The sequence below is a fragment of the Mustela erminea genome, chromosome 10 (genome assembly GCF_009829155.1).
Source record: "Mustela erminea isolate mMusErm1 chromosome 10, mMusErm1.Pri, whole genome shotgun sequence".
NCBI classification, from domain to species: Eukaryota; Metazoa; Chordata; class Mammalia; order Carnivora; family Mustelidae; genus Mustela; species Mustela erminea.
Genome location: NC_045623.1, coordinates 38,414,795 through 38,441,467, shown reverse-complemented (window position 1 = coordinate 38,441,467; position 26,673 = coordinate 38,414,795). Strand labels below are relative to the sequence as shown.

General features: G+C 40.7%; 1 protein-coding gene and 1 long non-coding RNA gene across 2 annotated transcripts in view; one reads left to right on the top strand and one right to left on the bottom strand.

The window, feature by feature from the left end:
• The window catches only part of WDR63 (WD repeat domain 63), a 68,194-nt gene extending 51,124 nt beyond the window's left edge, over positions 1-17,070 (top strand). The window contains exons 18-23 of the mRNA XM_032301377.1: positions 3,091-3,154; positions 8,765-8,895; positions 10,923-11,127; positions 12,614-12,705; positions 13,784-13,906; positions 16,769-17,070. Coding sequence (XP_032157268.1) covers positions 3,091-3,154; positions 8,765-8,895; positions 10,923-11,127; positions 12,614-12,705; positions 13,784-13,906; positions 16,769-16,909 — 756 coding nt within the window. The 3' untranslated portion in view covers positions 16,910-17,070. The remainder of the gene's footprint in view (positions 1-3,090; positions 3,155-8,764; positions 8,896-10,922; positions 11,128-12,613; positions 12,706-13,783; positions 13,907-16,768) is intronic.
• LOC116566820 overlaps positions 1-26,673 on the bottom strand; it is a 61,386-nt gene that overhangs the window by 21,153 nt on the left and 13,560 nt on the right. The window lies entirely within an intron of this gene.

The following is a 26,673-nucleotide window of genomic DNA, read 5'->3' as shown; positions in this document are numbered from 1 at the left end:
TGCAACCATACGAAGATGCCGTAGCTTGGTCTCACTGGAATGCACTGCACTCTGCATTCACACTTTTGTTATGAAGGGATTAGCTGATTACACCAGTTCACAAGAGCATACTAGCCACCAGGCACAGCACCAGACCCCAGATCAGACATGAATCAACAGCACAGCCCCGTCCTCAGGGCGCTCACCGCCTAGTTAAGGAGCAGAGACATTAAGAGCATTATTCAGCCAATGCCCATCCAGAAGCCACAGGGACAAGACAGGGAGGTTGGGGAATGCAGACTGTTAGCAGATTGGACTTTGGAGGTCAAGGAGGCATCTGAAAGATCAAAGCACAGTTCCCAGCAGAAGTAACAGCCTGAACAATACTCTGGAATTATGGAAGCCTGGGATTTGCCTGGAGATAGCGAAATCATTTGTGCAAGAGGGAACGCTGTACCTTCGATGCCAGATTGGGATCCAACGAAAGAGCCTTTTCTGCCATGTTAGGGAATGTGAAATACATTTGATAAGCAATGAGGCACTGACCAAACAGATACTTGTTTTGTAACTTGGGCTTTTAATTTTTTATAACTTAGGCTTCTGATATTTTTTTAATTCTGGAAAAATATAAATAACAAGTTACATTCTTAAATTTGAAGTGTGTAATCCAATGCTATTAGATACAGCATGCGGTTGAGCAACTCTCCCGGTCATCTAGCTCCAGAACGTCTTCATCGCTCCAAACTGAAGTTCTGTACCCCTTAAAACAATGACTCACCATTCCCTCCTTCCCTCAGCCAAGGCAACCACTGTTCTACCTTCTGTCTCTGTCAATTTGACTATTCTAGGTACCTCATGTAAGTAGAATCATATATTACTCGTCTCTGTCACACCAGAGCTTTTAAAGCAGGGACGTGACAGATCTAGAAAGATGAATGATCACAAAGAACTTAAAAAAGAAATTAAAGTATGACACCTTGTGCTTAAACTCTTCAGTGACAACTCAGTCATACATGAATAAAATCCAGAGTCCATATTGTGGCCTAAAAGATTCTGTATAATTTGGCTCACTCTTATCTCTCCATCTCTATCTGTCCCAATCTCCCTCTCTCCTTCTAGCTGCTCTGATTTTTGTTTTTGTTTTTCTTTTTTTTTCAAAGATTTTATTTATTTATTTGACAGAGATCACAAGTAGGCAGAGAAGCAGGCAGAGAGAGAGAGGAGGAAGCAGGCTCCCTGCTGAGCAGAGAGCCCGATGCGGGGCTCGATCCCAGGACCCTAGGATCATGATCTGAGCTGAAGGCAGAGGCTTTAACCCACTGAGCCACCCAGGGACCCCTTTCTTTTTCTACCCCAAACTCTTTCCTGCTGTTTGAGTCCTTGCCCTCCTTAGAGTTAATTCCATCCATCATTCAACAGGTATTTATAGAGCATGTACTGTATGCCAGGCACTGTTGGGCCCAGGGAACAGAGACAAAATCCCCCCACCATGGGCTGACTTTCCAGTGGAATGCTCTTCTACCAACACCTGACATGGCTGATCCATCTCCTTTGGTTAGAGAGAATAAGGGAAACCTCTCTGAGTTCAGACTGGCTAGTGCAGGGCTGAAGCGGGAGGGAGTGGAGCCAGGAAGGCGGACAGGCCAGGCAGGCAGTGATTTCAAGTGGGCCAACCCAGAGATGAAGAGGGCATGAGCAGTGGGGCCAAGAATGTCAGCACAGGGGAGGAGGAGGAGAATTCTGAGTACAGGGTAACTGGACGGAGACGGTCGGGAAGGTTTCCAGCTAGGCGGCTGCTGATCGGATGGGCACTCAACACGTCTTTATGAACCGGGTTCAAGCTGCTTCTTTTGGACTTGGTTCTGTTTGGTGTTGCACGTATCTGCTGTGGGACCCAGGAGATATCAGTGACTCTCACGGGACTCTGGTGGAGTCTGGGTCACATGCAGATAGTTCCTAACACAGAGGCAAACACCGTGCGCTCGCTAAGTGATAAGGGCGGGGGAGGTGCCACGGCCAAAGGCAAGGTGTGAGCCCTGAATGCCAGCCGGTCTGTCTGCGCCCTCCGAGACTCTGAGCACATGAGTGGAGAGTCGAGGGAGGGCTTGCCCTCCGACTCTGAATTTCCAACACCAAACACAGTCCTCATTTGCTCCGTGTGTTCATGAATAAAAGCACAGATGAGTGAATGAGTGGGCGCCGGCCAGATGTGTTCCCTTGGCCTCTCCCTGGCCTACACATCCTAAGCCATACTCCCAGGTCTCCCAACTCCTCTTTTTATACACCCTGCTCTGTGTTTTCCTTTTATTACCCAGAGAGAAAAACACTGGAATTAGGAGCCAGCATCTGGGTGACCCTGAAGAAATCATTTAACCTTTCCGAGTCTCTGTGTTCCCTCTATTAGTTGGGTCGTGGGTCCAAAGGTTTTCTCTAAACCTCTCCTACCTCTGCTGTTCACGGGTTCTGAGTCTTTTCCCTGTGTGTGGCTGCTTCTGCCTTTTTACACCAGGTCCCACTGCCTTCCCCTCTCCTTACCATGGCCCTAAGGAGAGGGAGAATATATATTACTAGTTATGTTACTTAAATGGAACTTGGTTTCCTGTTCTCAACTTTAAAGTAATACTACCATATTATCAATTTACATTCCCCTTTTCTCTCTTACTCCACAAATATTTTTAAGTACTGACTTTGTATCATGCTGAGGACAAATCACTGAAGAAGTAGGATGGGTTCCTTTCCTGGAGCTTTTAGTCCATTGAGACCTGGTTAGTACTTGGATGGGAGACAATTTCCTATTAACAAAAAATTTAGGAACCCAGCAGCTGGAACTTGTGTACATAGATTATCTCCATAAATGCCTGTGTTTTCAACATTACTATGTGTACATAAAAATTCATCAACATCATTTTCTTGTTCAATATAAAATCAAGTAATCATTTTGAGCCTTCCCTGCCTCCCCCCCTTCCCCACCACTGTATCAAGTTATAATTTCACTGAGTTAACCTGTTGCTTTGTGCTTGTTTGGGTTATAGTCAGTCTTAGTACACACATATGAGGTCTTTAGTCCCTTAAGCTGTCATTGTACTCATCAGAAACCTGTAATATTTTTAGGAAGGTGGAGTGATATACACAGATTGGAAAATGGAAAGAGACCCTGAAACTGGCCGATTGATGAGTAAGTTTTGATGATTGCTCTGTTATGAGTAAGTTATTCTTTTTTTTTTTTTTTTAAGATTTTACCTACTTGAGAGAGAAAAAGAAGAATGAGAAGGGGGGAGGAGCAGAGAGAGAGAGAGAAGCAGACTCCCCCACCAAACAGGAAGGAGTCCTGAGGGAGCCTGACATGGGGCTTAATCCCAGGACCCTGAGATCATGACCTGAGCCACAGACACTTAAACGACTGAGCTACCCAGGTGTACCTAAGTTAATCCTTTTTACAAAGTGCTGAGTAACCTTGTCCTTGCTGATGGGAGGGAAGGCACTCAAGTCCTGTCTCTGTACTTACTCAAAGTGAGGGCCTCGAAGAGCAGCACTTGAGAGCCTGTTAGAAATGCAGAACCTTGGACCTGCTGAATATTGGAATACGGATTTTCAATAAGATTCACCTGGTGATTTGCTTCTACCTCCACCCCCGATTCGAGGAGTACTGATCTACTGATGCTTAAATGACTAAGATAGTTGGACAATTAAATTAAAAAAAATGTGTTTCATAATTCAACAATTTGGTAATTCAGCTAAATGAAAAATATTAATACGAATTATAAAGTAAATTTACAATGACCTTGATGACGTCAGAACAGTATGAAGAAGTAACTACAGGACCCTCCTCTCGGGCTGGGACTGGTGTCCAGACTCTGGGCAGCTAAGAAGAGGTGTGGGGACAACACCTGGCTGGGAGCAGGAATCAAGAGTTCAGGCTCCCTAATAAGCTAAGCTCCCTGTCAAAGCTTGGAGCCCCAAGGTTCACTATGATTACAGCTGCTCACTCTCAAGCTTTGGATTTGATCATGGCATGAAAATGTATTTGAGCCACATTTCACAGTGCGGAATGATGGTAAGCACAGGAAGAGGCCACTGCCGGGACAGCTAGCACTCCGTGGAGCAGTGAGGTGGAGGGGCCAGGCTAGGCGTGCAGAAGGGGAGCTGATCTTAGGATAAGCGGGCATGGGATTGACTGATGGGGTCAGAGGTCAGAGATACAGCCTGCAGGGGACTGCTGCTGCGTCTCAGGTATCTGCCTCAAATCTCACCTCCTCCACTTCTATCTACTGAGTCTGGCTCTGCAGACTGGTGTCTGCCTTCGGCCTGGGAAGGTGTGCTTTCTGGGCATTGCCTCCCGGGTAGCCATATTAATCCAGAAACGAAAGCACTCCTAGTTTTCTGACATAGAACCTCTGACCAGAAACCCAAACGTGTGTTATTGCTAAGAGGAGGGCATCGAGAGAGAATTAGATGTGACCCAAAGTAAGGTCAAGCGTTTGCAAAACTGAGACTGATTTTATACTTTCCACTCATTTTAAATTCCAGGATTTAAAGTGGAACTCAAATTATATATTGGATATAATGAATTACATTCATGCTTATTCATGTGTCTGTTTATTCGATAACTCATGAGTAATATTTGTGCATGGACTGCATGCACCGGCAGCTGTCTCCACTGTACCGCTGGGACACAAGTTGAGACCCTGATGCCACTTCTTGCTTACACTAGTTCTTCTTGGACTCGGAGGTGTTTTGGGGGCCTTACCATGGTGCCAGCTTCCTAAACTGCTTTTGAGGCAGACTCTGACAAACAGGTTTAGTTATTTATTTTAAATTTTATTCCATTTGTAGAATAACCAATGACAATAAACTTAAAAACCTTTAAGAATTTATGATTGAAATTCACTAATGTTTGTTCTTTTTCCTTTCTTTTTTTTTTTTTTTTTGAGAGACAGAGAGCAAGAGGGATTGAGCAGGGGGTGGAGAAAAGCAGAAGGAAAGGGAGAGAATCTTAAGCAGGCCCCAAGTGTAGCTCAAGGACCAATATCATGACCTGAGCCGAAATCAAGAATTAGATGCTTAACTGATTGAGCCACCAAGATGATCCTTATTCTTTCTCTCATTCATTCATCAAATCATTATTGAGAATCTATTCTGTGCCAGGCACTAGGGATATAAAGATGAACAAGATATTATCCTCCCCCAAAGGATTTCTGTGATCTATTTGACACATGAACAGATGAGGACATTGCAGTGTCAGCGTTATGGCTAGAAGCAAACACAAAGTGACACAAGAAACCAGGAAGGGACCAACTCTCCTGCGTTATTAAGAAAGGGCCCTACTGAAGAGAGATACAGTTGAGCTTGGTGTTGAAGGGCAGATTGTAATATCCAACTGGAGAAAGACATGCCAGATAGAAGGAATAATAACTGCCAAAACATGGAAACCCAAAAGAGCAGTGGACGATTAAGAAACAGGGAGCTCTTGTAACTAAAGTATCTCAATAGAGAGGGCAGCAGGAAGGTGCCAGGGGGCCTGGAAGACAATTGGGTCCAAATGGCTAAGAGTCTTGAGTGCTTACTAAGCTTTGAACCTTACCCTAGTGCCACCAGTATAATCAGAATATCACTCTGGCATGAGAGCAGGGGCTGGATTAATTTATTGGTGGGACTTACAATGGAAGTAGGATGACCACTTGCAAGAATCTAGATGAGGGGTGGAGAGGACTCAGTGTAGGCATGGTGAAGCAGAAGAAATAAGAGAGAGACTTAGCAGTCAACATGCCAGGATTCTGTGATGAATGGGGTGTAGGTTGGAAAAGGAGAAGTGTTGCTTTTATTTTCTTGGCATTTGGTTCATTGCAAAAAAAAAAAAAAAAAAAAAAGGAAATAGCTATAACCACTTACTAAAAGGATACTTTGAAATCCTCATAACAATTTAAAATACTTTAAAATCATCAGTCAAGCATTTTGCAACATGGAAAGCCAAACAATACTGCTATTCCCATTGGATAATGGCTGAAGCTCAGAGAAAGTCGATGTTTAGACCCTCTAAACTGTGCCCTGCTTATCCTAATTACATCCATGAACTGGCAATGTTTTCCTTGAGAGCTACCAGTCTGTTTTTCATCAACAACATGGAGGGTATCTGAGTCAAGATGAGGCAATTACTGGGACGCCATCCATCTTGACTTCCTAGAGACCCCATGTGCTTATCAACAACAAGGCAGGAAGGAGAATTTCCTCCCTCTAGGAAAGAGCTTCTGAAAGACAGTACCCTGAATGAGATCTATGTGATAAAGAAGGCTAAATCAATCAAAATTTCCAGATGATCTACATGACAAGCCAAGAAATGAGAGTTGAATGATAACAACTGACATAATTATTTCATGTATTCTGCTCACAGATCAGCAGATGCCCCGTAGCATGCACTCTTCCAAGTACTTTCCATGCATTAGCTCATTTAATCCTCACAGCAACCCTAAGGGATAGCTACCAGCATCGCCAGGGCTTGAACCTAGGCCATCTGCACTCTTAATCACATCAGTGTACTGAATCCTCCATTAGATAATGATTCTGGAAACTACTTCTTTGTTTATTGTAACTTTCTCATAGCAACTTGGCCTGGGGCCTCTGCTACTCCATTTAATAACTTAAGGACAGCTCTATCCATTACTAGATGGAACTAAAGGTCCCTAAAAGGACATAAGGAAGGAAAATATATGGGCTGAGAACATCTAATATGTTAAAGTATACATCTTGGTGGTTGTTGATCTTGCTATCACTGGTAATCATTACATTCTGCAGAGGGCTTCCAGACTCATGGATGGCCCTGCTCACCAGAGTGAGGTGGTGTCTAGGGAAGTTCCACTATAGATAGGGAAAACCAGGCTCTGAGAAACAACAGTGGCAACAAGAAGGAAGCTGCTGGTTTCCAGGGCTTTCCTGATTTCCCAGGAATCTTCCAGATTGTTTCAAGATGGCCTTAGAAATAAGTCTCCTATACTATCTTCAAGATAGGACTTCGGTTGGGGAAAATTAGTCTTTTTTTTTTTAATCCAGGAAAGCTACATTTATGAGACTGACGTGCTACCTACTGCACTAACGAGGCACCTGGAAAGCTACATTTAAATTTTTTGTTTATTTTTACTTTATATAAAAATTTTAAATTGTGATAAAATACACATAAATGTGAAATGTACCATCTTAACCATTTTTAAGTGTATAATTCTGAACTATTAAAGTACATTCACATTGTCATGCAACCTATCTCCAAGACTGTTTCCATTTTGCAAAACTGAAACTCTGCACCCATTAAACACAAGCTCCCTATTTCCCTCTACTCTCAGCATCTGGCAACCACTATTTATTTTCTACCTCTCTGAATGTGATTACTGTAGATACCTCATATGAGTGGATTTTTTTCTGCTTAATATCTCATTGGGGTTCAGAGAGGGAAAAAAAAAATCCAGCTTTTCATAGCTATCAAAATGATGGGGTTTAACGTAAGTTCATGGTTTGGACATAAGGTAGCCACATATTTTCTTTATGGCCATCCCTGAGGTGGGCATGGGCAGCAAAAAATAGGGAGCAGCCAGGTCTGGGGTAAAGGAGACCCAAAGAATGGTGAGGTGGACAGCCTAAGGGAAAGGAGGGCCCACAGACTGGAGCAGAGACTAAAGAGAACTCTTGAGCTTAACATCCATACCTGACCCCAGTTGCAATAAATGGAAACTCCATGGAGTCAGCTGGTCCTACCAGAAACCTATCATTTTCAACCTTCCTATTCAAGCCATCTGTAAGTTTTGTCAATTCAGCTTGCAAGTATTTCATGATCATCTACTTTTGTCCATTGTACCTTCAACCCAGCTACCATGCTCTCTTACCAGAACTACCTCTTAGGGTGTCTCCTCTTTCCTTTTACCTCTCTCTAATTTGTTCTCTTCATAGCAGCCAGAGAATCTTTGGAAATCAGTCAGATTGTCTTCTGGACTAAAGGACTCATTGAAACACCTCATGTGAAGAATATAATCTAAACTCCTTTCCTACAAGTTCCTGTGTGGTCTGGGCCCTCCTGGTCCCCATCTGTTTCATATGTCTCATGCTGGGATTACCAGACTTTGGTCTTATTGCCTTCTTCAAATTTACAAAGGCACTAAGCACTTCTCTCCCCAGGACTTTGATTTGTATTGTTCCCTCTGTGTGGAATACTTCTCCACATTAAAATCTTCCCACATCAAAGTGATACTTAGAACTAAATGTCTCATCTTCAGAGAAGCCTTTTCTGACCATTCGGTCTAAATTATGGACATCCCTTGTTACTCTTTCTTGTAATTTTTCCTACCATAACACTTTTAACATGTTTTATTACATACTTTGGGATTTGTTTATTGGATATTGGATTGTTTATCAGGCATCTCTCTTACCCATTAGACTGTAAGCTATTGGGGGCAGCATCATTTTCATTTATTAACCCATGTTTACCCAGACATCTACAGTACCTATAGATACTTATAGGCATCCACAAATATTTTTTGACCAACCAAGTGAGTTAATGAATGAGTAAATGAATAAGAACATGAAGTATTCCTTTGAGCTAGAAAAACAGCCTTGATGGAAAGTCCCTGGACTTTCCATAAAAAGAGGAAGAGCTGTCCCTTGACAGATTCATTTGCCCCAACTGACCTCTTGTTGTCTACACTTGGATCCCATTAATCATCCATCCACTGGAATTCTGCCCATTCTTCATGTAGGAATATAAACACTATCATTAAAGATGAAATGGCCTTTTCCATCCCAACAGCAAAGAAGCCAGTGAGCCTCTACACTGTCCATGATGGAGCCGTCCACACTGTTCAGAGGTCACCTTTTTACAAGGACATTATCCTCACCATTGGGGGATGGAACGTGGCCATCTGGAAAGAAGGTATTATGGTGAGTTGCCTGAAAAATGGAGGAGTGGGTGTGTGGTCCTTTGTTACTGAGGAAGACAATGGGAACAACAGGCTGTTCTGACATAACAGTGCCGTGGGGACACTTTTTAGAGAAATTAGAACAGATGGCTTGGGTTCTGGCTTGCCAGCAGACTGTATGCCTTTTGAAAACACAACCATTTGCCTTTCTTCCCTGAGGGAAGGAAACAGTATTTACAAGTCTCTTGCTCTCTAACACCTAACAGTCTTTTCTTTAAAATCTGTCTTGTGGGAGTTGATTTGCTTTGTGTTTTTTCCTCCCCTTAAAATACACGATAGGTTTTACTGTGAAGCCCAAGGAGAAGCTCTGGGTCTATCACCTTTGCTTCTGCAACAGGAATATGTCTGCAGCTTCAGAAAGTGGGAGTAAGAAAGCTAAGGGGTCCATTGCCAAGAGACCAGAGAGAGGCATGGGCCACAGTTAGGCGGCAGTGGGACTCTGGCAGTCAGGATTAGGAGAGGACCAGGTTCCAGGCAAATAGAAGCTAAACTGCCCAAAACTGGAAAGACTGGAAAAACTGATAAAATCCAGTGAAGCAAGGGTGGGGAGAAATCAGCATGACAGGTCCCTTTGCTGTGCAATTTAAGATTATCAAAATCTGAAATATATATCTATTTCATAGCTGTCATACATTCTTTAAAAAAATAATATGTATATTATAAAAGTAATATGTATATTTGTATATATAACATTTACATGAATATATATTCTTTGAATAAAATGAATAAAAATATACATATATTCTTCAATAAAGAATATATAATTCTTTAAATAAAATGATAAAATTGTATATATACATTGTATATATATATATATATAGTGTATATATACATTGTATATATACAGTGAAAATTTTATATATATATATATACACTTTGACCTAACATTTTCACTTCTGGGACTCTAACTTACATAAATGTGAATTTATGTACGAGTTTGCCATTGAAACAATTAGAAACTACTTAAAGTGCCCATCCACAAAAGGACTTCTACTTTATACCAATGTACTTCAGTATGTCCAATTTTTTTTTTTTAGAGTGAATAGGTATCAGTTTTGTTCTGAAAGAAAAATAAAATTCGGCAAGTTCTTCACTACTCAGGGACCAAGAACCTGGTTATCCACAGAAATGGAAGGAGCTGGGCAAGGTGTGCAAGAACAGGACAAGGAGTCCATGAATCTGAGATATTCTTCATTCCCCACAGGGAAGTTTCTCATGCATATCTCAGAGGCCAGGAAATAGCTCCATGGCTTAGTTTAGTCTCTGCAGCTATAAGTAGATAAATGAGTACACCTGCTTGTCAGGTAGGGCATGACAATAAGAAGAGAGCACATTTTGTGAAGTGTGTAAGCCTGAAAATTCACAGACCTGTACCTCTGGGTCAAATAATACATTATATAATGTTAATTTAAAAAATAATTTAAAAAATAAATTCAGGCACACGTACATACACAAAAGAAAACAAAAAACACCTCCCAAAGAGGGCAAATTACCCCCATGGTAAAGAAAAGAGAAGCTGATCTTGTAATGCTTTGCTGGTCTAAACTCTCTTCCAAATAATATTTACAAGCCATTGGATGCAGCTCACAGCTGGAAATGACTTTTTATTTCCTTTTTTTTCTTGGCTGCTAGAGTTACCTCCATGGGAAATAGACACCTGACAGCATAATGAAAGTATGGGTAGAATTTCCTTTTAATCTTTACTTATATAACATCTGCCAATCTCCAGCTCAACTAGAAAGTCTGATCTTTTCAGCAACTAAAATAAGGGGAAAGGGTTATAAAACGCACACACATACACACACACAGGAAAGAAAAGAGTTGGCATTAAATAAAATCCTACAAGAAAAAGAGTTAAGACTTCAGAGTGGGCATATTGTGTTGGTCCATGATGGTAGCCATCTGAGTTGTACTTGAAGGAAATCATTGTGAATACAACTCAGGTAATAGCAAAAGTTTTCTTGTGTCCTTTTAACAATTTGTTTAAAGATTGGACCCCTCCTTCAGTCATCCTGTGCACCAAAAAGGTACACCGCAGGACACTGGTCCCTGACAAGGCCTGGAGTTTTCTACGTTGGCCGAGAAGACGGATACATTGACATCTGGGACCTTCTGGAGAAAACTCATGAGCCAGCCCTGTCACAAAGCATCTGCATAACTATGATCACCTACATCAAACCCTGGACCTTTTCTGGTGTGTTCATTCTAATTAACTGACCTAAGTTATTTTATTTTGGGGGGGGGGGGGAGTAACTCGGGCACATTTTGACATCCATCTGGTCTTTTTTTTTTTTTTTTAAGAAATTTTGAAGAAAAGTCTCCAATATTTTTTCCCTCAAGTTTTCCCCATCCTATTTCATCCTTTCTCTTCCCTTCCTTCTTGCATGCAAACTTTGGGTACAACTTGAGTTTCTCTCGTTTTCTTTATCGACAATTATTTCTGAGGCATAATTAGTATGACAAGAAGAGGCTGATTTTGAACAAACCACACAATGAAAAGCACCCTTCTTATCTTCTCCAAGTCAGAGAGGGTGATCCCCAACTCTTTGGTACCTTTTGCTGCTTCTTTCCCAAGTAGAGTAATTCTTGTATCTTTAATTTTTCATTATGTCACAAATTTTCAATATTTTATCATTTTTGTGGTTTTTCCCTGGACAGTGTCAAGCAATTCTTTTCATGAGATCAAATGACTCTCTGGAGTCATTGATCAATTGAAACTTTTAACTTTTGAACTAATTATGAGGAAAAAACAACATAAAGCAACCAAATTTAAGGATGTGGTCCTTGGAAAAAGTAATTTATATCCTTCGTCCCAATTTCTCTGTTTTACCCAAGCACTACTTCCTATGTAAACCCAGTATATTTGCCTCTTTTAAAAGAAGTTAGCCTTTGTTTCCAAAGGCATGCAGGCATAAAATTGTCTTTCTATCCTTTTGTCTCATAAACATTATGTTTAGAAATTCAGTCTTCAGAATTTCTGAGTGTCAGTCTAGCTATTGTTTAAACTTATGGGTCACCAAGTGTGAGTTTTTCCGTCTTTGCTATGAAACATTGCTTTTGTATACAGGGATTATGAGTCTAGGATTTAACAATTTAAACTAAACCTTCTGAAAATGAGAAAAAGAAAAAAAATATGATAAACTAGAAAATGAAAATTCTTAGACACATTTGTGTTTTATATCCATTTTCAATGATCAAAAGAAGCGATCTGTTTCTGTGTCTGTGAAATTCATCTGGATAACGGAATCCTTGTAAAGGATATCCTTGTAAAGGTATCCTTCAGCCCTTGTTGAGTCTTTGGTGAAAACTGGCTTAATGATTTTTCTTTGAAAATCTTTCCCTGTGCTATCACCACTTTCTTCTCCAATCTGCCCAGCAGCCCAGCCACGCAGACGGTCAACCTCAGCTAGGAGCCACACTCCTTACATGCACACCAAGAAGACAAGATCTGAGTTGGGCAGGGTGGCTGACAAAGGCTCAGGGTCTCGGCTTTCATTTCATCAACTGGAAAAAATGATTTTTATATATTAGCTAATATTGTCATCAGTCATGAATGTCTGATGAAGATGCCAAGATTATCATAACCACAGCAGGTCTTTTGGGAGAAGAAGAAAAGCCACATTTCATGTTTAACCTCCAGAGTGACTTTCTGTTTCCCCCCCATTTTTTGGATCTTTCAGCTAAGCAGCAATTTATAGCCATAGGTGATTATTATGGAACACTGCATATATTGGAAATTCCTTGGACATTAAGTCACCCTTCCACCAATGAGGTCAGTACCTTTTGGCTCTGAGAATTTATGTGACCAGAAATTGCTGAGGCGTGTTTTAAAAGTATGTTCAGAAATGACAGTATTTTTGCTCTGTAAGAAAACAAAAGAATCCTACAATCCCAAATAAGGAATGTATTTCTGTTTTATGAGTGAAGTAGCTTGAAACCACAGAAAAACAAATGCACTGAGAGAGACAGCCAGGGAGTAAAGGAAGCCCAGAGTCAGAAGAGAATGGTTAGGGATTTGTAAGATGCTATTTTCAGATTATAACCAAAGCATGGGACTCCTATTTCAGTGATGCCTTTCCCAGAGGTCCAGATGACATTTTGATACATCTCTCCATTGCCCACCTCCACCCCATTTCCCCCAACTTAGTGGACTGTAGGCTGATGGCCGGTGGGGTCAGGGTGGGGAGGCAATATTCTGCCTTCCCATGGGCACCACCCACAGGTTTCAGGTAATGTTAATAAATAAGGTGATAAAAAGAAAATCAGTGAGTAGAAATATGTAAATAAATATACAACCAACATTAAATATATAGATTTCAATCTGCCACAAGTCCCAGCGTTAGCCCACTTATGGCAAGCAGAAAGGTTTCCATCCCTTGACCGCTTTGCCCAAGGTCTCTGCTGACTTCACTGCTTCTGTTCTTCTGTGCACACACAAAGTCCTCCAGGGAACTCAGCTCCCCTTCCTGTCCCTCTAGGGTTTACACTGATCTCATCTGGGTTTTCCAAGTCTGGTTAATGATATAATACTTTCCTCAGGCTTAGAAGTGAGAAGAAAGAAAAGGGAAAAAGCCATCCTTGAGTATTTCTTTTATAAAATTATATATATATATATATTTTTTTTTCTGCTCTCTCCTTCCAACCCCACTCCCTTCATGGAATCCTCCAATTTGCAGGGTCCTGCACCTTAGCACAGTAGCCTAGCTCCCCTGGTAGTGGGCCTGCAAATGGTACCCCAAAGCAGATAAGCCAGCTAGTGAATTACAAAGAGCAGGAATTCTTCCAGAGCCTTGTGAGGAATATGGGGTCTCTACATGGGCACCCCTCTCACAGGCCTGGGATTTTAACAGGTATCCAGCATGAACCACTACTTCGAAAGAGAAGTTAAGCATCTGGAATATGTAGAGCAACGCAAGAAAATCCGTGAACAAGAAAAGAAGGAAATGGAGCTGGAACTTGAGAAGAAAAAAGTTGTAAGTGAAATTTCAGAAACAAAAGCTGTTGCCTTCTTCAAACCCCAGTGGAAATATGTATATTTGGCTTATTCCACAGTTTGCATGGGAAAATTATGGCTTTCCACATTCTTCTCTTGTTCTCATGACAGTCAAGAGGGCATATCTCTCATCTCCTAGATTACCATGAGTGACAACTGTCAGTTGGACACCTGGTAGATTCTATCCAACTTGACTTTCTGAAGTTTTCCATAACTTTAAAGTCTTTTAGATACAAAGGCATCTGAATATCATTCATAGATACAACAATTCAAAATTGGGGATCTTTCATTGCACAGAATTTTAGCATCTGGTGAATAATAACTTAAAAACAGGTAGTATAAGGGGCACCTGGATGGCTCAGTCCAGAGAGATTCTGACTCCTGATCTTGGAGAAGTGAGTTTGAACTCCACAGTAGGTGGAGAGATTACTTTAAAAATTTTTTAAAGAAAAGCAGGTAGTGCAAAAAGAGTAGAATATAGAGTCTAACACACATGGGCTCAAATTTCAACTCCACTGACCACTACTAACTATGAGATCTGGAGCAGGGCTCATGTCTCTGCTGAGCTTCAGTTCTCGTCTTTAAAATGGGAATACTTTTAGGATTAGTCTTTCAGTTCTGTAACCTGACAAAGAGTAGACTTTCAATAAATGGGAACCCGGATGCATACAGATGGATAGGAACTTTACTATAGTATAATATTAGGGAACTATAAAATTTGAGATAGAGGAGAATTTGGTAGAGGACACACCTTTCTACTAGAAAGGAACCTAAAGTTCTGAAGGCCCTCACCTTCTTGTCTCTCAGCCTCTGTTTGATATGAACCCTGTCAGCCTTCCCTTGCCCATGGGGATTGGGACATTTGGGTATTCTGTGAATTCAGTTGCTCTCTCTCTCTCAGCCGCGGTCCCCTCAGTCCACGTTTCTGCTTCTCTCTTGCGCATTCCCTACCTAAGCCTTTTGTCAGCAGCAATTTCACCACTGGTCCCATTTATAGATTCCTTACAGGCAAATATATAACTTCCTCCAATACAGTTATTCATGGGAGAGCATGAGCACGTGGAATTCTTAATGTTAATATTATCACTTATTCATAGATACACATTAGTGTAATACAAGCAGAAGGCCTCACTCCAAAAGCATTATTTAGTGGTGACAAGGTACAAAGAATACCAATCAATTAACTTTTCATCATTTTCCCTGCTACAAAAAATTGGTCTTGGTCTGTTCTTTTGTACACTCACAAACACTGGTTGAAATTCTGTGGTGGGAGGTAACCTGACACCCTTCCTTTACGCCCGCAATTACCTATGATTACTGTGAGTATTTAAATACCACAACAATGGTTCCTAATCATCCACATCAGTTGAAAGCCAGTAGACTTGTGGGAAATAATTTGCATATGAAATACTTTTAAAACACCTGAATAATATAATAATCATATCTTGAAATTGTACCACATACCTGAGTTCCCAGAACATCTCCAATTTCTTCCTGTAGCTTCATTCCCATTTGACATATTACCCTCTTTATTTTTTTTTAAGATTTTTAATTTGTTTTTTATTTGTGAGAGAGAGCACAGGCAGGGGAAGGTGCATAAGGAGAAGCAGACAACCCGCTGAACAGGGAGCCCATCATGGGACTCAATCCCAGAACCCCAGGATCATGACCTGGGCCAAAGGCAGATGCTTAACCGACTGAGTCACCCTGGTGCCCTGACATGGTACCCTCTTTAAATTAGAGCTACCACTTCTCACGTTTTCTCTGGAACTAGATTGGGGATAAGCGAATGGATTTAAAATGGCTCCTCTGTCACATTTAGAACATGGAAAGCGTCACCAAAGAAAAATAACTAATATCAGTGAGAAATACCTTCCAATGATCAACTGCTGATAAAAGGGAAAATGGGAAAAACTGTAACAACCTCAGAGGACTGTAGTGGAGATTAAGTGAGTTAAAACATTTCCAGCACTTAGCCAGTAAGCAGCCCATAGAAAATGGTAGGAAGCACCTACTATTATGATTACAGAAGGCAGGGGAAGATCACAACCATCCAGCAAAGCTGGCCTTCACAAGTGTCCTGGAATTGCCAGGGATGAGGCTGTATGTGTCAACCCCACATCAGAAGGAAACCATATACCTACCTCTTTGCAAATATCAAGTCTGCATACAGCTCACTTACTGAAAAATAATATTAATTACAGCTCTAACAGAACATGAAATGGGAGTTTTTCTAACGAGAATTTCAGCTGGCAACCCAAAGCTAGAAAAAGTAGCAGCTTCTGTGTCATCTCTAAGCCCATCTAAATAGGACTTAGTAGAGGGAGGAATTCAAAGGAATTCTGTAAACTCTAGTTCATTATCCACACTCCAGGCTACACAAGGGAGATAAGAACCATGGGGGGGAAAGGAAGTCTAAAAGAGGTAGAAGAAGGGATTCCTTTTTTTTTCTTTCTTCCTCCCTTTCTTTCTTTCTTTTTGAGAAAGAGGTGTCAAAGAGCCATGTATTCCTACCTCCCAATTCTGCAAAACCAGACTCCTTGAGGAGACCTTCAAGGGACTCCTGCTAGAGAAGAGTTGCTGGCCAGGATAGAAATCTAGACTCTTCTCCTCCGGCAGGAGGCTTCCCAAGCCACAGAGATCTGCACACACTTCTTCACTCTATCTCTGCCACTCCCCTTCAGAGCCAGCCGCCCCTCTCCCTCCCAGAGCCAGAGATGCCCTCCTGCAAAATGCTCCCAGAGGGCAGTGGCTAGGCCAAATGCTCAAAAACAGCCCCTTCTTTTCTTTGGTATTTCTAACTATCAGTGCATTATTGGGATGATTTGGCTTTTCCCCCTAGAAAACGTATCAGAAGTCAAAGGAACAGTTGGAGGCTGAATTGAAAATGGACTATGAGAGTTACTTAGAACTGGAAAAGAGCATCCTCATCAACCTTGGCTTCATCAAAGTGAGAGAGACAATGTCGTTCCTGGACTTGTAGAAAAGCTTTCTGCAGGGGTGTTTTGGGGCCTTTGTAAGACTTTCTTTTCTTTTTATTCATTATTTTTTATGTAAGGATTTTTATGTAAGAACTAGCAAACTAAACATTAAATAGGTTTACTTATAAATATTTATTTCACAGCTATTAAAACTTGATTTATAACAATTATATCTGTTTTGATTTTTGGATTGAATGTGTCCTAAACTTTCTACTGCATATGAAGTTTACCAAAAACAAAATTTCATTTTCCTATAGTAATCCCTTCACCCCCAGTTCTTGACATCTATTTGGAGCATTTAGAGCCCGTATTCCCAGAAAGAAGTGGAAATCAAACTTTGTTCCCAATTATCATGTTGCTTTTGGTTGTCCCTCCAAACAGTGCTTCCCCCCCACCATAGGACCCTGCACAGATTGTAGAGCTATGTGCTAAATACAGTAGTAGAAAATTGAATCCAAGTATATATGTATAAAGAAAGGATACCTAAAGATCGTGTTGGAATTACCCAGAGAATACAAGGTTAATGTAACTGTAGAAAAGAATGACTGATTAAAGGAGAGAATTTATGATACCAAATGGATGGAAAAAAAAAAGGGATAAAATTTGACATCTGAGGAGGAGCAGGAGACTGAGATGACATCAGGTCATAGGAGTTTAACTAGATAGTTACTAAACCATTCTGAACACCTACAAATCCAAGAGGACACCAAAGAGAAGAAGAGCAGCAATTCTAGAAGAGAAAATCGACCACTTTCTGAAAGGTAGGACATGTGGAGAAGTGAATCCAAAGCAAGAGGAAGATAGACTGTGGTGGGAGGGCCGGCTCCCAGCAAATGGTAGAGCAGTGGAGCACAAAATCTGAACTTTTAGAAGTCTGCTCCACTGACGGACATCACTCCAGAGGCTAAGCGGGGGTGGGGCCCTCACAAGGACAGTGTGGTCTTGGGTCCCGGGGGTCACTGAAAGATTGGGATGTCTGAGTGTAGCAGAGCTCACAGGTATTAGAGTGGGGAAGCCAACTACAGAGACGGAGCCAAGGAGTGAGCTCTCAGCTCAGGGCTACCTTAAACTATGATCCAAGGCCACTGCTTTTTGAGCAGGGACCCCACAAGTGGTAAATCTGGGGAGACCCACCTTCCTCTGCTGGAAAAGCAGAGTGGCAGGAATTTGCTGGGTTTGGAGACTCCAAGCAAGGCTGTGTGTCAGAGACAGAAACACTCGGCCACAGGCTTGGTGAGCTCAGAGCATGGCTAGAGACCAGGGAGACAAGCAGTGATTGACTGCTTTTCTCCAATGGCTCACTGAGGACTGGGGCCCTGAGCGCTCAGCTCCTTTGGGACAGAGATTAGGAGGCTGCAATTTTCATTCCTGTCCTCAAGAGCTCTACGGAAAGCATTCAGGGAACAAAAGCTCCCAAGAGCAAACCTGAGCTGATTATTTCGCCCAGCCCTGGCAAGGGCAGCACAATTCTGCATTGGGCAAAGACATTTGAGAATCACTACAACAGGCCCCTCCCCCAGAAGATCAGCAAGAATATCCAGCCAAGACCAAGCTCACTGATCAAGGAGAACAGTGGAATTCCAGAGGAGGGGAAAGCAAAGCATGGAATTCATGGCTTTCTCCCCATGATTCTTTAGTCTTGCAAAGTTAATTATACTTTTTTAATTATATTTTTTTTCTTATTCTAACTTTTTTTAACTTTTCCTCTTCTTTTTAACGTTTTTTTCACTAGTTTATCTTAACAATACCTTTCTAAAAAAACAAATCTTTTTAAACCATTATTATAGTCATATTTTACCCTTCATTGTAACTAACTTTATTTTTTTGTGTATATATATAGGGCTTTTTCTTCTAAAAAATTTTGGGATACAATTTCTTCTAATAGATCAAAGTAAAGTATACCCTAAATCTAGCACAGGGCTTTGTTCTAGTCTCCAGCCTGAGCAAATACTCTCCACTCTCTTTTTCTTTCTTTTTCCAACCAACTTATCAATTCTTTTTTTAGATTTTTTTTTTAAATTTTCATCCATTCATTATTCCATCCCTTCATCATGTTTACCCTTATTTTTGTAAAAATATATGTTTTTCTTTCTTTAAAATTTTGGGGATAGTTTCATCTAAGAGACCAAAATACATCCAAATTTCTGGGATCTTTGCCAGCCTTTTAGTATTTTATTCTCTTAATCATATATTCTTATCTGGATAAAATGACAAGGTGGAAAAACTCACCACAAAAAAAAGAACAAGAGGCAGTACTGAAGGCTAGGGACCTATTCAATATGGACATTGGTAGTATGTCAGATCTAGAGTTCAGAATGATGATTCACAAGGTGCTAGCTCGGCTCAAAAAAGGCATGGAAGATATTAGAGAAACCCTGTTTGGAGAAATAAAAGCTCTTTCTGGAGAAATAAAAAAAATCTAACCAAGCTGAAATTTAAAAAAAACTATTAATGAGGTGTAATAAAAAATGAAGTCTCTTACTGCTAGGATAAATGAAGCAGAAGAGATATAGAGTGATATAGAGGACCAAATGATGGAGAATAAAGAATGAGCAAAAGAGAGACAAACAACTACTGGACCACAAGAGGAGAACTCCAGAGATAAATGATACCATAAGATGAAACAATATTACAATAATTGGGATTCCAGAAGAAGAAGAAAGAGAGAGGGGGAATAAGGTATGTTGGAGCTAATTATAGTAGAGAATTCCCCTAATAGGCAAAGGAAACAAACATCAAAATCCAGGGGGGACAGAAAACACCCCTCAAAATCAATAAAAATAGGTCCATACCCTGTCATCTAATAGTAAAACTTACAAGTCTTAGTGACAAAGAGAAAATCCTGAAATCTGCTCGGGACAAGAAGTCTGTGACATACAATCGTAAAATATTAGATCGGCAACAGACTTATCCACAGAGACCTGGCAGGCCAGAAAGAACTGGCATGATATATTCAGAGCACTAAGCAAGAAAAACATGCAGCCAAGAATACTATATCCAGCTAGGCTATCATTCAAAGTAGGAGAGATAAAAAGCTTCGAGGACAAACAAAAACTAAAATAATTTGTAAACACCAAACCAGCTCTACAGGAAATATTGAAAAGGGTCCTCTAAGCAAAGAGAGAGCCTAAAAGTAGCAGACCAGAAAGGAACAGAGACAATATACAGTAACAGTCACTTTACAGGTAATACAGTGGCACTAAATTCTTATCTCTCAATAGATACCCTGAATGTAAATGGGCTAAATGCCCCCAGAAAAGACACAGGGTATCAGAATGGATTTAAAAAAAACAAACATCAATATGCTGTCTACAAGAAACTCATTTTAGACCCAAAGACACCTCCAGATTTAAAGTGAGGGGGTGGAAAACAATGTACCATGCTAATGGACATCAGAAGAAAGCTGGGGTGGCAATCCTTGTATCAGATAAATTAGATTTTAAGCCAAAGACTATAATAAGAGATGAGGAAGGACACTATATCATACTCAAAGTATCTGTCCAACAAGAGGATCTAACAATTTTAAATATCTAAGCCCCTAACATGGGAGCAGCCAACTATATAAACCAATTAATAACAAAATCAAAGAAACATATGACAATATACAATAATAGTAGGGGATTTAACACCCCCCTCACTGAAATGGACAGATCATCCAAGCAAAAGATCAACAAGGACATAAAGACCTTGAATGACACACTGGACCAGATGGACATCACAGATATAGTTAGAACATTCCATCCCAAAGCAACAGAATATACATTCTTCTCTAGTGCACATGGAACATTCTCCAGAATAGATCATATTCTGGGTCACAAGTCAGGTTTCAACCGATACCAAAAGATTGGGATCATTCCCTGCATATTTTCAGACCACAATGCTCTCAATCACAAGAGGAAAGTTGGAAAGAACTCAAATACATGGAGGCTAAAGAGCATTCTACTAAAGAATGAATGGGTCAACTAGGAAATTAAAGAAGAATTGGAAAAATTCATGGAAATGGATGATAATGAAAACAAAACTGTTCAAAATCTGTGGGACACAGCAAAGGCAGTCCTGAGAGGAAAGTATATAGTGATACAAGCCTTTCTCAAGAAACAAGAAAGGTCTCAAGTACACAACCTAACCCTACACCTAAAGGAGCTGGAGAAAGAACAGCAAAGAAAGCCTAAACCCAGCAGGAGAAGAGAAATCATAAAGATCAGAGCAGAAATCAATGAAATAGAAACCAAAAAACAAAAATAAAAACAAAAACAAAACAGTAGAACAAATCAATGAAACTAGGAGCTAGGAGCTAGTTCTTTGAAAGAATTAATAAGATTGATAAGACCCTGGCCAGACTCATCAAAAAGAAAAGAGAACGAACTCAAATAAATAAAAACATGAATGAAAGAGGATAGCTCACAACCAACACCAAAGAAATACAAACAATTATAAGAACATATTATGAGCAACTATAAACCAGCAAATTTGGCAATCTGGAAGAAATGGATGCATTCCTAGAGATGTATCAACTACCAAAACTGAACCAGGAAGAAACAGAAAACCTGAACAAACCCATAACCAGTAAGGAGATTGAAGCAGTCATCAAAAATCTCCCAAAAAACAAGAGCCCAGGGCCAGACAGCTTCCAGGGGGGATTTCTACCAAACATTCAAGGAAGAATTAATACGTGTTCTTCTGAAACTGTTCCAAAAAAACAGAAATGGAAGGAAAACTTCCAAACTCATTTTATGAAGCCATCATTACCCTGATGCCGAAACCAGACAAAGACCCCATCAAAAAAGAGAATTACAGACCAATATCCTTGATGAACAAAATTCTCACCAAAATACTAGCCAGTAGGACCCAACAATACATTAGAAGGATTATTCACCACGACCAAGTGGGATTTATTCCAGGGCAGTAAGTTTGGTTCAACAGCCACAAATCAGTCAATGTGATACATTAATAAAAGAAAAAACAAGAATCATATGATACTCTCAATAGATACTGAAAAAGCATTTGACAAAGTACAGCATCCTTTATCAAAACTCTTCAAAGTGTAGGGATAGAGGGCACATACCTCAATATCATCAAAGCCATCTATGAAAAACCCACAGCGAATATCATTCTCAATGGAGAAAAACTGAGAACTTTTCTGCTAAGGTCAGGAACACAGCAGGGATGTCCATTATCACCACTGCTATTCAACATAGTACTAGAAGTCCTAGCCTCAGCAATCAGACAACAAAAAGTAATTAAAGGCATCCAAATCAGCAAAGAAGAAGCCAAACTATCACTCTTTGCAGATGATATGATACTTTATGTGGAAAACCCAAAAGACTCCACTCCAAATCTGCTAGAACTTGTACAGGATTTCAGTAAAATGTCAGGATATAAAAATCAATGCACAGAAATCAGTTGCATTTCTATATACCAACAAGACAGAAGAAAGAGAAGGAGTAGATCCCATTTACAATTGCACCCAAAACCACAAGATACCCAGGAATAAACCTGACCAAAGAGGCAAAGAATCTATACTCAGAAAACTATACAGTACTCATGAAAGAAACTGAGGAAGACACAAAGAAATCGAAAAACGTTCCATGCTCATGGGTTGGAAGAACAAATATTGTGAAAATGTCTATGATACCTAAAGCAATCTACACATTTAATGCAATCCCTATCAAAATACCATCGATCTTTTTCAAAGAAATGGAACAAATAATCCTAAAATGTATATGGAACCAGAAAAGACCTCGAATGGCCAGAGGAATGTTGAAAAAGAAAGCCAAAGTTGGTGGCATCACAATTCCAGACTTCAAGCTCTATTACGAAGCTGTCATCATCAAGACTGTATGGTACTGGCACAAAAACAGACATACAGATCAATGGAACAGAATAGACAGCCCAGAAATAGACCCTCAACTCTATGATCAGCTAATCTTTGACAAAGCAGGAAAGAATGTCCAATGGAAAAAAGATAGTCTCTTCAAAAAATGGTGTTGGGAAAATTGGACAGTCACATGCAGAAAAATGACCCATTTCCTTACACCGCACACAAAAATAGACTCAAAATGGATGAAAGACCTCAATGTGAGAAAGGAATCCATCAAAATCCTTGAGGAGAACACAGGCAGCAACCTCTTCAATCCCAGCTGCAGCAACTTCTTCCTAGAAACCTCGTCAAAGGCAAGGGAAGCAAGAGCAAAAGTGAACTACTGGGACTTCATCAAGATCAAAAGCTTTTGCACAGCAAAGGAAACAGTCAACAAAACCAAAGACAACTGACAGAATGGGAGAAGATATTTGCAAACGACCTATCAGATAAAGGGCTAGTGTCCAAAATCTATAAAGAACTTAGCAAACTCAACACCCAAAGAACAAATAATCCAATCAAGAAATGGGCAGAGGACATGAACAGACATTTCTGCAAAGACATCCAGATGGCGAACAGACAAATGAAAAAGTACTCCACATCACTCAGCATCAGGGAAATACAAATCAAAACCACAATGAGGGGCGCCTGGGTGTTTCAGTGGGTTAAAGCCTCTGCCTTCGACTCAGGTCGTGGTCTCGGGGTCCTGGGATTGAGCCCCACATCAGGCTCTCTGTGCGGCAGGGAGCCTACTTCCTCTTCTCTCTCTGCCTGCCTCTGTGCCTACTTGTAATCTCTCTCTCTGTTAAATAAATAAATAAAATCTTAAAAAACACACACACACACAATGAGATACCACCTCACACCAGTCAGAATGGCTAAAATTCACAAGTCACGGAATGACAGAATCTGGCAAGGATGTGGAGAAAGGATAACCCAACTACACTGTTGGTAGGAATGCAAGCTGGTTCAGGAACTCTGGAAAACAGCATGGAGGTTCCTCAGAAAGTTGAAAATAGAGCTACCCTACGACCCAGCAATCACACTATTGGGTATTTGTCCTGAAGATACAAATGTAGTGATCCAAAGGGGCACATGCACCCAAATGTTTATAGCAGCAATGTCCACAATAGCCAAACTATGGAAAGAACCTAGATGTCCATCAACAGATGAATGGATAAAGAAGAGGTGGTATATATATACAATGGAATACTATGCAACCATCAAAAGAAATGAAATCTTGCCATTTGCAACAATGTGGATGGAACTAGAGGGTATTATGCTGAGCGAAATAAGTCAATCAGAGAAAGACAATTATCATATGATCTCCTGATATGAGAAATTTGAGAGGCAAAGTGTGGAGTTTGGAGGGTAGGGAAGGAAAAAAATGAAACAAGATGGGATCGGGAGGAAGACAAACCATAAGAGACTCTTAATCTCACAAAACAAATTGAGTGTTTCTCGGGGGGAGGGGAGTATGGGGAGGGTGGTTGGGTTATGAACATTGGGGAGGGTATGTGCTATGGTGAGTGCTGTGAAGTGTATAAGCCTGACGATTCACAGACCTGTACCCCTGGGGCAAATAGTACATTATATGTTAATTAAAATAAATAAATAAATAACGTAAGAAACTTGACATCTGTTCATGATAAAACAACAATAAGTTTTTAGCTCTTAGAAAAAGAAGGGGACTTCCTTCCTGTGACATGGAGCGTTTAAAACAATCCTATAATAACATTGTACATAATGGTGAAAATTTGAAAGGTGTCCTCTGAGATACTGAACAAAACAGTGACCCCCAACATGTCTTCTAGTTAATGTTATACTGTGGGGTTAACCAACATGGACGTAGGAAGGAAAGAGCATGTGAAGCAGTTGCCCCATGGCTTGGCATGTCTCAACCAGGGGTTCAATGTCACAGGAAAAGTGACTGGCATGGGAGTTGGGGTTATGGGGAGAGTAGTAAGAGATGAGACCTGGAAAGTAGCTTGGAGCCAGATTGTGAAGGCTCTGGGAAACCCATCTAAGAAGCTGGATTAAAGGTTACAGATAATGGGGAATTAATAGAAGGGCTAAGTGGAAAGGTGACACAATCAGCTTTAACTTTAGGAAGATAAGAGATGGAGACAGGAAATCCTATTAGGAGGCAGTACTAGTGGTTCAAGTTAAGGGATTAACAATTCTCTACGGAAGCTTAATGTGAAAATGAACATGAAAGGCTGGTTGGACGGGGAATGCAAGACACAGGATGACGCCAAGGTTTATAAGTTAAGTTGCTGGAGGACATTAAACTCAAAGTTATTTACCTCAAGTTAGGTAGATATTAGCCTCTGTGCCTTTGGACAAATGAATTTTCCTGTGAAACAGATTCCCCTACTATCCCACCAGGTGAGAGTATTTACCTTGCAAAGTTTTACAAGGGGTAAATGAGCACTTGGGTATAAGGCAGCAGCACCCCACGCATATTAGTACCACTGTTATTGAATTGTCCCAGGACTCAGCCTTGCCCTGGAAGTAATTTTCATTCATTCATTCATTCATTCCTCCCTTCCTTCCTCTCTCTCCCTATATTTACGTCTTATATAAATACATCCAGTCTCATAGCTTTAAATACTACATATATCCCTGGCATGAACTCCTCCCACAAAATCGAGAGCTGTACATCCATTTGACTGCTTAATATCTCCACATGGATATATAGTAGGCATCTCAAATTTAAACGTATCCAAAATTGAATACCTAGATTTCCCTCCAAAACCCATCTCTGTATGTGTTACAGAGAAGGCAACATTTAAGCAAAGACCTAAAGAGGGTGAGGGTTTTGCCCTGTATTCAGTCTTCCAGGAGAAGCATTTTCATAGCTCAGTCTTCCATTCCCACCTCAACAGACTTCTGCTTAGGTCTCCTGGACAGAACTGTGTTGTGTGGACACCTCTTAGTGCAGAAGAAGCTGGGACCCTGAAGAACAATGATGTCATGATTGTGTGACAGAAGCCCTTACCTGGGGCTGGCCCATTGTGGTCTCAAACAAAAGCAGGGTTCTATTAACATAGAAGAGAGTAATGAATATTGATTATCAAATAAAGAGCTTAGTATAGTGCCTGGCATTTGGCAAGCAGTAAATTTTGCTTCCATGTTACCTAATCTACAAATACAACACAATTATAAGAATCTTGCTTTAGAAACTAAACATGGGGTTCATCCGGCTTATGATAGCAGTTACTGTCATTTCAGTGTGATATTTGTGTCATGTATTTATCATCTTAGTTTTCCTCATCATCTCACCAGCCTATGGCCGCCAGTGGGATTACATAAATAGCCACAGCCCAAGTTTCATAGGATCTTGCCCCACCTGCTTATCTGGTATCTCATCCTTCTGCAAAGCACCCCCAGGTATGTCTTATAGCTCCTGGGATGAAGATTGACTCACGTACATTTAAAAGCAAGCCTACGGGCGCCTGGGTGGCTCAGTGGGTTAAGCCGCTGCCTTCGGCTCAGGTCATGATCCCAGGGTCCTGGGATCGAGTCCCGCATCGGGCTCTCTGCTCAGCAGGGAGCCTGCTTCCTCCTCTCTCTCTCTGCCTGCCTCTCTGCCTACTTGTAATCTCTCTGTGTCAAATAAATAAATAAAATCTTTAAAAAAAAATAAATAAAAGCAAGCCTACAACCATCAGGCCCTCAAGGCTCCCTTCTCTCAATATGCTAGAGGTGCCTAATGGCCTGTAACATGGCAGAAGGTGCTGGGACAATGCCTTTGTGTCACGTAGGTTCTGCATGAAGCTAACGCCAAAGCAAGACTAGATGTACCAGAGATTTATTGGGAAAGAGAGCAGAAGAAACCAGGGAGGGCCTTTAGACCTCAGTACAAGTCTGGTGCATGTGGAAGGAGAGAGGGAAGGAAAAAGA